This window comes from Amblyomma americanum, chromosome 3 (genome assembly GCF_052857255.1).
Source record: "Amblyomma americanum isolate KBUSLIRL-KWMA chromosome 3, ASM5285725v1, whole genome shotgun sequence".
Classification (NCBI taxonomy): Eukaryota; Metazoa; Arthropoda; class Arachnida; order Ixodida; family Ixodidae; genus Amblyomma; species Amblyomma americanum.
In genome coordinates, this window is record NC_135499.1 from 157251765 (window position 1) to 157266729 (window position 14965).

At 47.7% G+C, this 14965-nt stretch overlaps 2 protein-coding genes across 2 annotated transcripts in view; one reads left to right on the forward strand and one right to left on the reverse strand.

Annotated features, from left to right (window-relative positions):
• Positions 1-232, reverse strand: part of schlank (ceramide synthase schlank) — a 30383-nt gene extending 30151 nt beyond the window's left edge. The window contains exon 1 of the mRNA XM_077658489.1: positions 22-232. Coding sequence (XP_077514615.1) covers positions 22-206 — 185 coding nt within the window. The 5' untranslated portion in view covers positions 207-232. The remainder of the gene's footprint in view (positions 1-21) is intronic.
• On the forward strand, positions 226-14962 carry RpL27 (ribosomal protein L27). The gene is made up of 5 exons (XM_077658490.1): positions 226-361; positions 730-813; positions 1793-1962; positions 4292-4402; positions 14877-14962. Exons 2-5 carry the CDS (start codon positions 733-735, stop codon positions 14923-14925), a joined length of 411 nt encoding a protein of 136 aa, XP_077514616.1. The 5' UTR covers positions 226-361; positions 730-732; the 3' UTR covers positions 14926-14962.
• The last annotated feature ends 3 nt before the right edge of the window (positions 14963-14965 follow it).

The window sequence follows — 14965 nt, forward strand, 5'->3', positions numbered from 1 at the left end:
ACAGCCGAGCTTAGGCCTTACCTTTCAAGTGTATAGCGTATTACAAGAAGTACTAGGGCCACCAGGAATCCGTAGTAGAGGTCGTCAAACTGCGCGTACTTAATTTTATCCGTCTTCTTAATGTCAGCCCATGTGAAGTTCGGCGGCAACCAAACGTCTTCATTCCAAAACCACTTCCCGAACCGCTGCACAACACCCCCCGCCATTTCCAACTGTAAAATGAAGGCTGCGTTAGCTCTCGACTCGTGCGAGACGATGCGAGATTTTGAGCGAGACTGACGAGACCAGAACGTGATTTCCGCGAGAGGTCGCCACTGTCTTTTCGTCCCGCGATCTCCGCGAGGAGGCTTGCAAAAAATCCGTGAGTGTTTTTTAAATCTACATTAATCTAATAATTTGCGCATCCTATTTCTCTGTAAGTGCCAAAATACTGACCACGATTGAATGCACATTTCTGTGTGCAATTTCTTTTCACGCATTGCTCTTAGGAAACGGAATACTGTGCGGTTTACGATTTGGGGATCTCCATCACATGCGTCAGTAAACTGCCAAGTGTCCAAGTGTCCTTTGAATCCGTTGCGTTTTTGCACATATGTAGTGGTTGCGCTGCTCACTGTCTACATTTGGTTCTGTTTGTTGACGTTGTTGTGGGAGGAAATTGTGGATCCCGAGTCATCTGCGTGAGCCATCGAGTCAGCCGTTTAATTAAGCGCTCTGTTGTGATCGCAGAAAATGGGGAAGATTATGCGACCAAACAAGGTGGTGCTGATCCTGAGCGGCAAGTATGCCGGCAGGAAGGCTGTCATCGTTAAGGTAAGCTTCATTCTGGTTTTTAAGCCATTGGCAGGGCGCCAATGCTGCCGATGGATGATGCTGCTGTGCCATGAATACGACTGTTTCAAGGGATGCTTTGTGGCGTGTTTATGAATGTGCAGGCTGTTATGCAGCGTTTAATACGATTGCTGTATCGGTGGCTAAATTGTAGACTGTGCTGTTTTTGCATTGGTCAATGCTAGGTTATGCAGTTTTCCGATGGCTCCTCTTCAGAACGTGCTGTTGAATTTATCGTAGGCCTTGCTGAGTTCCAGCTTTTTGTGAGTTGGGTGGTAAACAATGGACCAAATAAGAGGCAGCATGTGTCCTTAGCTATGCAACTGGTATAACTGAAGTGGCACTTAAAGCGAAGAGATACAGCACTTGAGAGACGGTGTGCCCTGTCTCTTTGTTGTAGCTGATGCAGTAGTAATTTTATAAATGGGCTTCATTATTTGATATTCGTAACTATAAGTAGTCAAGCTAAATTACAGAAAAATGAAACACCATAGATAGAAACGAGGAAAATGCCTCGATTGATTTCTTAAAGCAGCTGAGTTGCGAATAGTCGGAAAGGCTATTCAGGCATGTTATAAACGCTTGGAACGTTGATCATATATGAGTGTGAGGTACAGTATAGTTTTGAGAGAGGAAAAGTTGTTGGGTTTTGGCTCTTAAGGCATTTTGTGCAGCAAGCACAAGAGTGTGACCGTTCTTTGTGAACTTGAATGTGAAAGGGATAGCAAATACTTGATTTTTATGCCAGTTATAGTTGCTGGCAATCCAATGCATGGCAGAGTTCAAAATGAATTAGAACAAGTTGATTAGGTATGCTCGTGCGGTGATCAAATGGACGGTGTGAATTCAAGTTGCATTGGTAGATGTTGCTGACTATTGAATTGCTTAGCACCCTGCATGTGGGTCTCTGAACTGGCGTCTGGCATGATACTTATTGGTGTTAATGTCTTGCTCCTTGCAGAACAACGATGATGGCACACCAGACAAGCAGTACGGCCATGCCCTGGTGGCAGGCATTGACCGCTACCCGCGCAAAGTGACCAGGAAAATGGGCAAGAAGAAGCTGACCAAGTATAGCAAGATCAAGCCCTTCCTCAAAGTGTACAACTACAACCACCTGATGCCCACTCGGTAAGTACCAAGCCTAATGTGCCTTCCCATCATTACAAATGGAGCCTTGATATTCACTCGTTAATGAAGATTGAAATCCTGCTTCACGAAGGTGGCATGCTTGGGCAACAGGCTGCGACAGGCTGCCGTGCTTATGTTCACTGTTTTCTAAACCCTTCTCATCCTTGTGATATTTCTGTGCTGAACTTTTTTTTGAAGGACTTGCACCAATTCAGTGGCACTGATAATGGGCTTAGTGAGGACGACATACATGTTCTCCTTAAGATGGCACAGGGGTCTATCTCGTGGGAGCTAAAAGTGGGAAGAAAGACTACAGAGCATGCTCGCTAGGAACGAGACCATGCTGTTCAGCCTTCAAGGGCGACTGACAAATTCCTTTCACCAAGAATTTGTTCGAACTCCCTTTGGTGTACTTGGGATAACAACCCCATTACATAAAGGAAGCTCTGGGCAGCAGTATGACAGGCATACAAAGATCATGCTGTACTTAAGAGGTTAAACAAATGTTGGTGGTGGCCTGTAAAATGTGGTGGTTTCACCTGTGTAAACAAGTAAGTGCCAGTTGTGAACGTGCCTGAAGGTGAAGCACTTGCGTTTGCTTGTGATGGTTACATTATGTGGCTATTTACACGGCACACCAACAGAAAATGGAAAGACCTGTTGCGTACTGAGGCATTATTTGTGTTCTTTGCTTGTCTACCAAGCAGAATTTTTTTTTTTTTTTGTCTGTGGTGTTGCAAGGCACGCTCTAGCAAATCACAAGTGGCAGTTTACCAGCATCGCTGAAGAGAAAACTATAGAACACCTGTATGCTACCAGTACTCACCAATGGGGCAAAAACGTGGAGGCTAACAAAAAATGGAGAACTTACATTGAAGAGAACGCAGCAAGGTGTGAAAAGGAAAATGATTGGTGTTATATTATGAGGCAAGAATAGAGCAGAGTGGGGCGGGAACAAGTGCAAGTTAATGACATCCTAATCAAAAACAAGAAGCGGGCATGAGCAGGGCATGTAATGCGAAGGCAAGGTACCTTATTTACACAATTGTAAGTCGACCTATTTTTCAGAATTTGAAAATCTGAAGGGGGGGGGGGGGGGGGGGGGGTCGACTGAAAATCGAAAACAAAGCATCGCACCATAAATAAAGGCGAGACAAATGAGATATCAGGCACGCTACAGCATGGTTGCATTTTTGCTGCATGGTTCCGTCGCATCGCTCTTGGTGCTGGCCTTGAGCAACTGCTATGTCAACGCGCAGAACCGATATCCCCACCCCGTGCACGGTGGCCGATGGTGGCTGTCGATAAGCAGCAAACCAGTACCAGCCCACTCCCCACACATGGCCGCAGATTGCGGCTGCTGATAAGCGGCAGTGGCCTGATAACACATTTGCATTCTACTCTTAACAGGCGTCGCCCAAGTTTTTATTTGCTTGTTTGCTTGCTTGCTTGTTTTCAACCGCGCGCTCAAGAGAGCGTCGATAGCTGTTACTGGGTGTTCATCTCGTGATGCTAGCGCTGCCATGTTGAATTTTCTTCTGGTGAAAAGCTTTTATGGCATGTTTTCTGGCTGTGGACTGGTTTTCTCTTGCTCATTGGGAGGTGTTGTAAAAAAAGTAAATGGATTTGGAGGGAGTCTGACGCCACGGTGGCCACCCAAAACCATCAGCGGCCCTCTAAAATGTCCACAGAGCTGGTATTAGATGAAAGGAATGCTACATTTTGTGACACTGCTGCCATATGTGCTGCTATGAACCAGCATCATTGAAACCGGCAAGGTTATGCACTCTGCAAGACCAGCATCCGTTGTAGAGCCCCAGTCTTTTTGGGAATGGCGAGATGCGTGGTTTTGTCACGCAGATTAGAAAGCAGAGTAAGGATGGCAGCCTGCATTGTTGTGGGCACTGTCCGTAGCGGTATGGAAGAACCCTTCGAAACAAAGGGTCCATCGTTCTGATGTGACATACACCCCGGGGCTTACACCATGCCCCAGACGTTCCCAAAAGTTTGCCTTCATGCTCTCTGCCTCTTGTCCAGGAGAGCTACCAGCATCTCTAGCGAGCCAAGTAAAAGTTCCGAAAATTCCATTTTTATTACATTAGACTTATACACTACAAAGTTTTGGTGAGCTTATTGTTCTCCTCACTGCAAAATATTACGAGTCTCCGAATCAGTACTGATAAGTGTGGAGTGGCACGCCTTCTCTTGGCACATTTGCACTGTTGGCTACCGGCACCAACCTTATGCACAAATTTAAATTAATTGTTGCCATGTTGCCAACCATGTTGCTGTGGTGGCCATGGCCTTAAACTCAAGCTTATATGTCCAGGTACACTGTGGAGATCCCCTTTGACAAGTCAGTCGTCAACAAGGAGACGTGGAAGGATCCTGCCAAGAGGCGCAAGTCAAGGCGTGAGGTCAAGGCCAAGTTTGAGGAGAGGTGGGTGTTTTGTCTTTTGCAAAGCACTCTTGCATGTGTGCACTCCACCTTTCTGCATTGATATCATGTGAATCTTATTCAACAGCTAAGTGTTACGGGGTTTAACAGGACAAAGGGTAGAGTTGAACCCATTATTCTGAAGTGGTTTGTAGTGTAGTACAGCTGCAGGTTGTTGTCTTGGCAAGAAACACCGTCATTTTACTGTACTTACTTTTTCGTTGTATGCAGATGATTTAGTTTATTTACCAGTTGGAAAACTGTTCTGTACTAAGAATGCAATGTTGATGCTATGATGCATAAATCACAAAACTCACCTACAGCTGTTTAGCAACCCACTGCACACATACCGTAAAAACCGGACTATAGGTCGGACCGGAATATAGGTCGACCCCCTAACTAACCAAATCTAAAAATGAAAAAGATCTTTTTCAATGGGAAAAGTACCAAAAGACATCCTTACTTTGAAACAAATACGACTCGAGAGGTTGCACAATGGTGACAGTATTTAATTTCATTTAAATGCTGCTTGTATGTACACCCGGCAAATTTTTTAACAATATCGCGCACCAATCGGCCCGCGTGTTTGTTTCTGGCACAGGCAAGTACGGCGCCGCAGAGCAAAGCCCTCCTCTTCATGAATCGCCGCAACCAGGATGGCGAGCCTTTGAATTGCGCCCTCGTGAGTCTAGAGGCACGCGCGATCTCTGCCGCTTTCACGCGGATGCATTCGGCAGTCACAGGCAGCGATCTTGCTTGCAGCGCAACGTTTCCTTCCTATTCTCGACACACTACGGTCTGCCCACGAAATGATGTTTTCTTCTGGTTGCTGCAAGTTGTAATACGCAGCTTCTGCCTCCGCCAGTACTGAATGCTCTTTTCGGATACTCCAAATTTGCACTGTGCCGCCAGGTTCCCGTGAGCTTCCTCGTACTCAATCGTGTTTTTCTTGAAGGCGACGGTAAATTGCCGTTAGCTTCCGCTTTGCATCTACTGAAACGCAAAATGGCGGCGCTGCTGCTGATGGCGATGGTGATGGAGGCTGCTGACTTCATCCACCCATTGTTGCAAGACTTCCGTATTTTTTCTGCCAATGACCGGTATATAAGACGGGGGTGAACTTTTCACCATGGTTTTTTGAAAAAAAGTACGACCTATATTCCGGTTTTTACGGTACATCAGGAGGTGGGATTCTATAGGCTCATGTTTTGTGTGATGTCAATGCACATTAAAGAACGCCAGGTGGTCGAAATTTCCGGAGTCCCTCACAGCCTGAGTAGCTTTGGGACCTTCAGGGGGGACACGGCTCTTTCCGGCCGAAAATGAGTGAAAATCGGATTTTTAATCTTTTCATCTTAGCGATCCGGAGGTTATTGCGTAGGTACCTACGAATTTTCATTGAAAAATACCGCCTAATTCATGCGTTACAGCATTCCAAAGACATGAAACCGCGCGCGTGGCCCTTTAAGTTGAAGTCTAATCACATTGAACTTTGATCGCCGGCATTTCGAGAAATACGCGCTCTGCCGGCGCCATTTTGGTTTTGTTTGAAAGGTCGCGATTCAGGCTATTCCCATATTCCAGTTGGCAACCATGAGCAAGCCCTGGAAGCTGTAAACAAAGAAACAAAATCGGGCAAAACGCGCACTGCTATTGGTTGGGCTGCCTCTCAGCTTGAAAAATCCCTTAGTGCCCGAAAAAAACAAACAAACAGAACATGAAAACTTGAAAGCATTTAAATAGGGCAAAATAGCTTGCACTTTTCACTTCTTTGCTGAAACAAACCCGTAATCGGTGAGTTTCGACTGCTTCGCGGCAATCTTGCTGACATCGTTCTGGAGGGCATCCAAATGTTGGACATGTCCGAGTGAAAGGTTTTTTGCAAAAATGAAGTCCCGCAGGGACTCACTCTATCATTCTTGAGGCCTCTTGATGAGAGACAACTTGTACAGGCTCCGGTTCATCTTCGTCATCGCTGCTGTCATCGTCTTCCGCGCCAGTGACTGCTGCAACGATCGCCTCGTCAGTCAATTCTTCGTTTGTGGTGACTGCATCGTCGGCGTGCAAGAATTCTTCAAGCCCTTCCGCGTCGCCGTCATCACCGCGCACCGTAGACCAAAGTTCTGTAATTGCTCCATCGGCAGGAGCTTCGCGACGCTCCGCGTCACTGATATCCCTGGCGAAGCCCACTTTTCGGAAGCAATTCATGACGGTGGAGGAGCTGACTTCTGCCCATGCCCCAAAAATGAATTGAACAGCCATCAGGAGCGAAATCTTAGTCTGGAGCGGGTCGGCATTCACGCACAGCAATGTCCAGGTTAAGAGCATGCCTGCTCAACACACACGCGATACAATGCCTTGAAGCACACAATCACGCCTGCGTCCATGTGCTGCAAGCCTGCAGTCGTGTTCGGTAGTAGGAAGAAAATTTTCACATGCAACAGCTTCTAGGCAGTCTGGTGTGCAGTACAGTTATCAAGGACCAACGCCACCTTCCTGCCTTCATGCTGCATCCGCTGATCGAACTCGCACAGCCACTTGCGGAAAAGTTCACGCGTCATCCACGCTTTATTATGACGGTAACGAACTGGAATCCTCGCAGCACCATGGAAACAGCGGGGATTCCTAGATTTTCCAGTTACGAAGGCGGGGCACTTGTCGCTGCCGTCCATATTTGCACAGAGGAAAACGGTCGCCCGCAATTTGCTCTGCTTGCCGCCCTTACAGGCATGCGTCTTCGACGGAAGCATTTGGAAGAATAGCCCGGTCTCGTCACCATTGCACAAGTCCCGGTCTGCATATGCTTCGCGGATGTACGGCAGTGTCTCTTCCAACCACTTCCGTCTAGCGTCGACATCGAGCGACCCTGCCTCGCCCACGACTGCCTTGTAGACGATTCCGTGCCTCTCCTTGAAGCGCTGAATCCAGCCTCCACCAGGCTGGAAATCGGTGTTTTGAAGGAGATACGCAAAGTGCTTCGCCTTCTCCGCTAAAATCAGGCCACTAATTGGCAAGTTCATAGCACGTGCGCTAAGGAACCACTGATACAGTGCCTCCTCCACGTCTTTGTAGGCACAATGCCGAATCCTCTTCCGGCCGTCCTCCATAGCATGGCCAGCACTAGCATGGCATTCGTTTTCAGTCATCTTAAGCGCATTGCGGGTAATGATTGAAACCGTCGGCTGTGACAGGCCGTACTTGCGTACTAAGTTGCACACTTTCTCACCACCTTGGTGCTACCTCAAAATGTTCCGCTTCGTTTCCAAAGATATTGCCGCTCGCTTTCTCTTCTGCGGCAGTTGATCCGGTAGAGCCACGCTGGCCGCGCTTCCTGAATGAGAATCGTCCATTGTTGAACTCTGTGGAGGAATCCGATGGGCTTGCAGAACCAGCAGGACCGAGGCCGGTGATGGCAGATGATAAAAACCACGCTGGCAACGCACGTGCTTTGACGCTGTACACTGCCCTCGGAACATGTGCAGCTCGTGAAGCAGGAGCCAAAGAAAGTGGGAAAGATGGGGCAGCCCACGCTGAAATGCCATGACGTGTTTTCAACGGGCGGCGCACCCTCAGAATGGACTGCTCCCCGCGTGGATACAAAAGCAACAAAAGGAAGCGCCTCCCTACACCCTCCACCTCTGCCCAGAGGAAAGTGCTCGTCTTTTCTCCTCCTCCGAGTCTACAAGCTTCTCCAGCTCACCCCATGCGCCTCGCCTGCCTCGTATGCGTCGTCACGTGATCTTTTCGCAGCTGCTGTGGCCGCTGTGCGGGCGGCTCCGCATACGCACGCGCGTTTTTTTGCGCCGTAAGCGTAGTTTGGCTGGCGTGGTAGCTGCGTTTGCGAGTATTTTTTTTTTTTTGAGGGTTGGCTCCAAATGACTACATTTAATTGTTATAACCGACAATCTAGTATGATAGCATTGTTATAAGTGGTTTATTTTACCATATAACACATTGCAAAGGTGACGGTGCCGCGGCTGTCCATTGCTATATCCGATATATTGTTAAAAGCGGTATTGTTATAAGTGGGTTTGACTGTATATCATTTAGTACAGCACGCTGATTTCCGGTTGCTTGCATGGCACGCGTGGCAAGAATGTTCACACCGAACGGATTCTTTTTTTGACCACCGATCACACGCGGCGAACTCCATCCGTAAGAAACTTCGCCACAATTTACGCATGAAAGCGTCACTTTCACAGCAAGGCCATACTCATCACATTTGCCGATGTTCACATTACCGCAGCACACTTTGCACTTCACACACGCTAGTAGCGCATTCACAGACTCCAAGCTAACAATCGTGAATGTTGCGTCAGTCGCGTCGTCGAGCGGTTCGGCAGTGGTAGTCGCGGCGTCTGCTGTTGCACCGAAGAAAGCAGCTTTGCGCTCCATTGCAGGAGTCGATGCCATCTGCTGCAGTTACCCATGCGCTTTCCTCGTAATTGCTGCTATCTCGGAAGGTTGCAGCATTAGGGGTCTCGCCGAACACGACCGCTGTCCGATGTTCCAATGTCCGCGGTCGCCGTTAGGCCTAGGCCTAACACGGTCCCCACATCGCACTGCGATTCAGATGTGATGCTTGCGGTTTCCGCAGAGCTCTTCTGCTTAAGTGGTCAGTCAGCGTGTTCTTCCTCTTTTTTCCGAACTTGTGCGCCGTGCGGAACTTAGGTGCTGACATTGCTGCAAAGCGCTCTTAGAACAATACACAACAAAGTGGCTCCCGCTTGAACTTACGGCCGGCCACGGACGCGCCAAGCAGACGACGGGAAGCTTGTCAGCTAATCGGATGACACGTTTCAGTCACGTGCGCCGACTAGCGAATAGCAGCGCACGTTGCAACTTTTTTTTTTTTACACCTTTCTTTCCCTCAACTATTAAGCGTAAAAGCACAGCAATGGCGCGAAATTGAACACGAAAAGCTGCTTTTTCAAATGAGACCAAGATGGCGGTGATCACTGCCGGAGAATGACGGCTGCGTGTCGCGGAAAGACTGGTTTTCGCGTCAAAATCTGTCCCAAGTGTGCGCGGATCTGCGTTTTTTAATCGTATTACAGTCGAAATATCGACTCTGGAGTTCTGGAATTTCACAGACTAGTAGGAAAACAGCTGCAGATTTCAAAAATTCTGTTCCTGAAGAATAGATTTTTTTGCGATTTTTTTCGCCCCAGAAGCCGTCTCCCCCCTTAACCTTGGTACCAATAAAATATGCCAAAAACTTTTTTCCCCCATTTCTCAAAACTGCATTTTTGGCACATTCAGAATTTTGGAGGAGCGTTATCTGCAGTTATATATCGGCTATTACTACAATTCTTTTGTGCCAGAAAGATAAGTGCACAGGTTGTGCAATAATGCTAACTTTAAACCACTGCTTCCTTGGGAAAAATTTCCAAAAATCCTTTGTCTCAGTCATCAAAATTAGCTTTTTCTTTGTCAAGTTTGACCAGCTGTAACTTTCATCCAAGTCATCCTGGAATGCTCATTTATGCCTTATTGCACTCCTTGGTGACTCTAGATCATTTATAAATAGAAATCTTCTCCACAAGGTCTTATGTTCCACAAGCTCCCTCCAAATAAGACATATTTCCATGATAAATCTAAAGCTATCTGCTGCAGGAGCAAACCGTTTGCAGTTTTGGAATCAGCACATGGAAATGTACAAACAGTGAAAATTTGCTTGGAATCTGACCATAAATAAAGAAAAATTCGAGGCCGCTTAAGCTTCGCCTTTAAGAGTGGAATGCGACAGCGTGTTGCAGCACTGCCAGGGAATCCATGGAACGCCATCGCCCGTTCGGTGCAACGCCTTGCCCGTTAGACAAATCGCTCTGCTACGTACGGTGAAACGGACGTGCGGAGCAGCAAACCGCGTAGAAGCGCTGCCAGGCGCCTTGCCGAAACGCGCGGGACTCAAGTTGCAGTCATAGTTCGTCGGCACATCGTTCTCGACAAACCCGATGCCACGAATGCCAGCATAGCTTCCGCGCCGAATGAACGAGCAGCAAGCCGCAAGCTTAGTGGTGAACGGGCTTTGGATGTGCGCTTCGTTGTTCGCCGCTCACCGCGATTCCTGCGTGCCCGCACAGCCCCACTGCGCCCGAACGAGACGAGCGGGAGACGCTGCCGTCACGCGCTATCTGTTGGGGCAGTGGTGTACATTGCGAGGAGGAGGGAGAGGAGAGATTTTTCGCCCACAGCCAACGACACCGGCTTTTCTGCAACATGAGGCCCTTAACACTGTCATGTTAAAATAGTTCTAAGAGGGGTGTCTCCCCTTGAGCAATGAAGGGCACCACCAGTGCAGAGATCAGCGAATCAGGCCTATTACAACAATATATCCACTGCTCCTTGTTGTGCATCTTTGCCTCGAGAGATTGAAATCTTGCATGAAGTGAATGCCGGACTGTTCTTAGAGAGGGGCTCTTATAAAGCTCCAGTATGGCTGGGATGTTAAAGCACGCCTCTTCACGAATACTGTCCAGCAAGAAATTTTCTAGTGCACTTTGTAGAAGCTGAGTTATCTGTAGCCAAAATTCGAATCTCCGCGTCTTCGCGCTTTTCCCTCTCCTCTCGTCAATTTTTGCACGCTGTAGGGTCTGCGCTCCTCCGCCGGCCCCTCCTTCGGGGGAGAGCTCCTGACCCGCCAGAGCTACACGGCTTATTGGCCGCGGCCTTGGTAGCTGCCTGACGTCTGAAAGAATCTAACCAGTAGCCACCTCTCAACATGTACAGTCGAACCCGGATATATCGAATTCGACGGGGATTGGAAAATAGTTCGATATAGCGAAAATTCGATATACAGATATAGGCCAAAAAGCACTCGCGATCATAAAAAATTGTGGCTTACCAATTGGAACAGCCGCGAATCACATAGCATGTGCACACAATATGAAAGCGCTTTATTTCATGGAAAAAAAATCACTAATTTTGGGCTGCTTTTTCCTCTGGGAAAAACACTAGTTTCAATCTTCTCGAGACTGTCTAGGTGCGAGAGCCCAGTGCCTTCCATTTCGCCGCAACAGCGCCGAATCAGGCTGAACGCTGACGCCAGTTCAGTGGCTGTGCACGGACGCGTTTCTTCGAAAACACAGTTGCCCTCGTTGTCGCTGGAATCACTATCTTGAACGCCAGCTATTCCGGCCACAATGTCATCAGCGAGGTCGGCTACCGCTTGAACTTCGCTGTCAGCGTTAATGAAGTCATCAACAGTAACTTCGGGCGGGACGGTGCCGGAAAAATTGGACAAGTCGCGGAACGCGTCCTCCAAGCACTAATCGTCATCTAAAGCTTCCGGACATTCATCTCTGGCCTGCTTCACGTCGCCCCAAGCACCGGTAATCATCTGGATCGCGCCAAGCAGGTCAATCTTGAGATCGGTTCCCATGCGGAGGTTTATGAGGAGCCGTTGAATAAGTCGCTTCCGATAGCCTACCTTAAATGCCTTTATGATACCCTGGTCGAGGGGCTGCAGTCTCGCTGTGGTGTTTGGCGGGAGAAACTTCAATTCGATGTGCTGCAGCTTGCAAGTTGTTTGATGGGCCGAACAGTTGTCTACCAGAAGGCAAACTCGGCGGCCCGACTTGCCCAACTCAGCGTCCCAAGCCTGCAGCCATTCAACAAAAAGTTGACGTGTCATCCAGGCCTTCCTATTACAGCCGTAGCGGATGGGAAGCTGTTTACAGTTCTTGAAGCAGCGCGGTGACTTGCTCTTCCCGATCACGAATGGCCGTAGCTTGCACGAGCCGTCCATGTTGGCTGCAAGCAGCGCCGACACACGCACTTTGCTCATTTTACCACCGTGGCATGTGGTTCCACGAAGAGCGAGTGTCTTATTCGGCAACATTTGCCAAAAGAGACCAGTTTCGTCTGCATTGAAGATTTCTGCAGGCGAAAACTTCTCAGTGATCTTTGGCCACTCCTCAGAAAGCCACTGCTGCATCTCCTGGCTGCTGACAGCCCCACTTTCGCCTGAAATGGCCTTTCCTACAATGCCGTGGCGGTTTTTAAACCGTTGCAGCCATCCAGTGCCACCGCAAAAGTTCTCTTCGCAAAGAGCCGTAGCAAACCATTTGGCCTTTTCGATTAAGGTCGGGCCATCCACAGGAATATTTTTCGCTCGGATTTCAAGAAACCACGTGTAGAGTGCCTTCTCCACTTTGTCAAAAGCAGCAGGGCGCGCACGACACGCTCCCGAGCGACTTTCCTCACCTGCTTTAAGGGGGAATGAGGGGATCGGAGGAAACTTTTTATTTTTATTTGGAGTGATGAAATTTGGCAGACTGGCTTGAAATAGCATCAAACAGACTGCTACAAAGTTTCACAATGATACCTTCAGTCGTTTCTATTTTATCATTGTTTATATGTTGGTCACATGTTGCTTGCTCGTTGAAAGCCTAGCGCAACAGCAAAATAGGTTATGAGTCTGTAAATGTTTTTAATGGTTACTATGAAGTATGGTCTAAAAGATTCCCTTAATTTCTTTTTAAATATATTTACTCTTTTTCTAAACAACATAGCATGCACCTTCTCTTTATGTATAGAATGTATCATGCTCCAATTATTGTGTAATAAAAAGTGGTGAGCCTAAACGGTAAATCTGAGACTGTCTTGACGTAAGGCACACTTCAGCAATTACAACAAAACAAACAGGATTAAAATCCGTGCTCCCATAGCCGTGCTATGCTTTCCACGAGCAAGGTGATAAGCTCAAAACAAACTTTCGAGAAAACACTGGAACCAACAGAAGAGGATGTGAAGGCCCGTCGTGTGACTGATCACACCGTTAGAGTTTCCGAAAAACAAGCTCAGCCAGAGAAATGTACCTCTCGCTACGTATATCCTGGCATAGTCGAGCTAAGCCACTGCCATTTTTTTTTTGTGTGAAATGTTTCAGTACAACACAATGTTGTAGATACCAAAAAGTGTGCTTTTCAAAAATCGACTTTTTTCGCTATTTTTGCAATCTGATCCCCACATCCCCCCTGAAAGCAGGGCAGAATTGTCAAACGCATGCAATCGATCTTCATCAAAAGTAAAGGATGACCAAGTAATGCCACTCGTTGGTTTAGCAGTTTGTGACTGTGGAGGAGAGGTATCAAGCTGCATGCAGCCACCCTGATGCTCTCCAACTGGCACAACCTCTGTGATTTCTAAGTTCACAAGCCCAGTGGAGATCAAAAGTAAGAAAGCTGCACTCCATTCTGCCTTCCACACTCGCGTACAACTTGACGGACTAGTGTCAAACCGAAGCGGTCCTATGGTTTCGGATTCTGGCACTATGCAGGCCTTGGGAGGTTGTCGGAAGTTTGTCCTTTCGCTGCTTACCACTCCTTAGAGGAAGCAATCGCTAGCGCAAGAGAATAGGGTAAAAGGCATGCAATTCAAATTTTCTGTAGCGGAACTGATTTGCATATAAATTAACGACATTTTGGCGCTTGACGCCCCGTACGTTTTGCCGAGAACGGGCCCTAGCACGGGGCACGTACTACCCGTTCCTCGTCCAAAACTACGTTAAACTTCACACATAGGTCAGCCCCGCAGATACACAGATTTGTCAAAAGTTTTCACTCCGGCAACATTACGAACGCTTCCCGTTTGATCACTTCCCGTTCAGCCCCAGAACACTTCCGGTTTGAACAAAAGCTGGCGTGTCACCTTACCAGCGCCTTATGAAACGCTGCATGGAATGCTTCGCTTTCAGCGCTGCCTTATAAAAACCAGCGAGGCATGAGTCATCTGCATTAGCACAAACCTTTTCAAACACTTAGTCCTTGATGCCAGAACCGCTGTAGGGCTGGTATCATCAGCACCCATGTTTGTTCACAAACATCAAAATCGTGTATAGATTGACACCTTACTTCAATTTTGGATTTTTTTTTTTTTTTTTGGAGAACAGACTTCCAAGTAAAGGCACTTAAAGTAATATCGGCCAGCATTGTGCATAGCCAACACATAGTGTGCACAGAGCAAGAGTGATAGTGACACGGGACTAGCGCGGGCACGCTTTTCGTGGTCTGCAGCCATGGATTGGTTTTCGTGCTGGTAGTACAGGGGCTTGGGCGCTCCACATATCAAGCATCGATATTGCTCTGCAGCGCTGCTGGCTCATGGCTCCCTGGGACCGGTGCTTCACAGGTTTGGGGCGAAATCTGGATTGGGCATTCCCGTATAGGGAGTGGATCTTATTAACCGGACTGGTGCCAACCAGTGCTTCATTTATTTAGTCAGATTTGCATTATAAATTACAGGACGGTAGAAATTCTTCTAATTATAGATGTTTTACAGTATGTTTGTTGGCTTGCGTGCTCTAAAAAGTGTAGAATGACACCCATTGCATCCTTTGGCCAAGAGGTTTACGATCCATGCATGATTTGTTCTCAGTGGAGTTGGGAACTATGGTTGTGAAAAATCTATGCTGTGGAAAACTGCTTGTCTGAGTTGCTGATGCTGGTTGTAATTGTGTGTTTTGCCTTTACAGGTACAAGTCTAAGAAGAACCCGTGGTTCTTCCAGAAGCTGCGCTTCTAAACTGTGTGCAAGGAATAAAGCTGTACATTTCTCCCCAGTG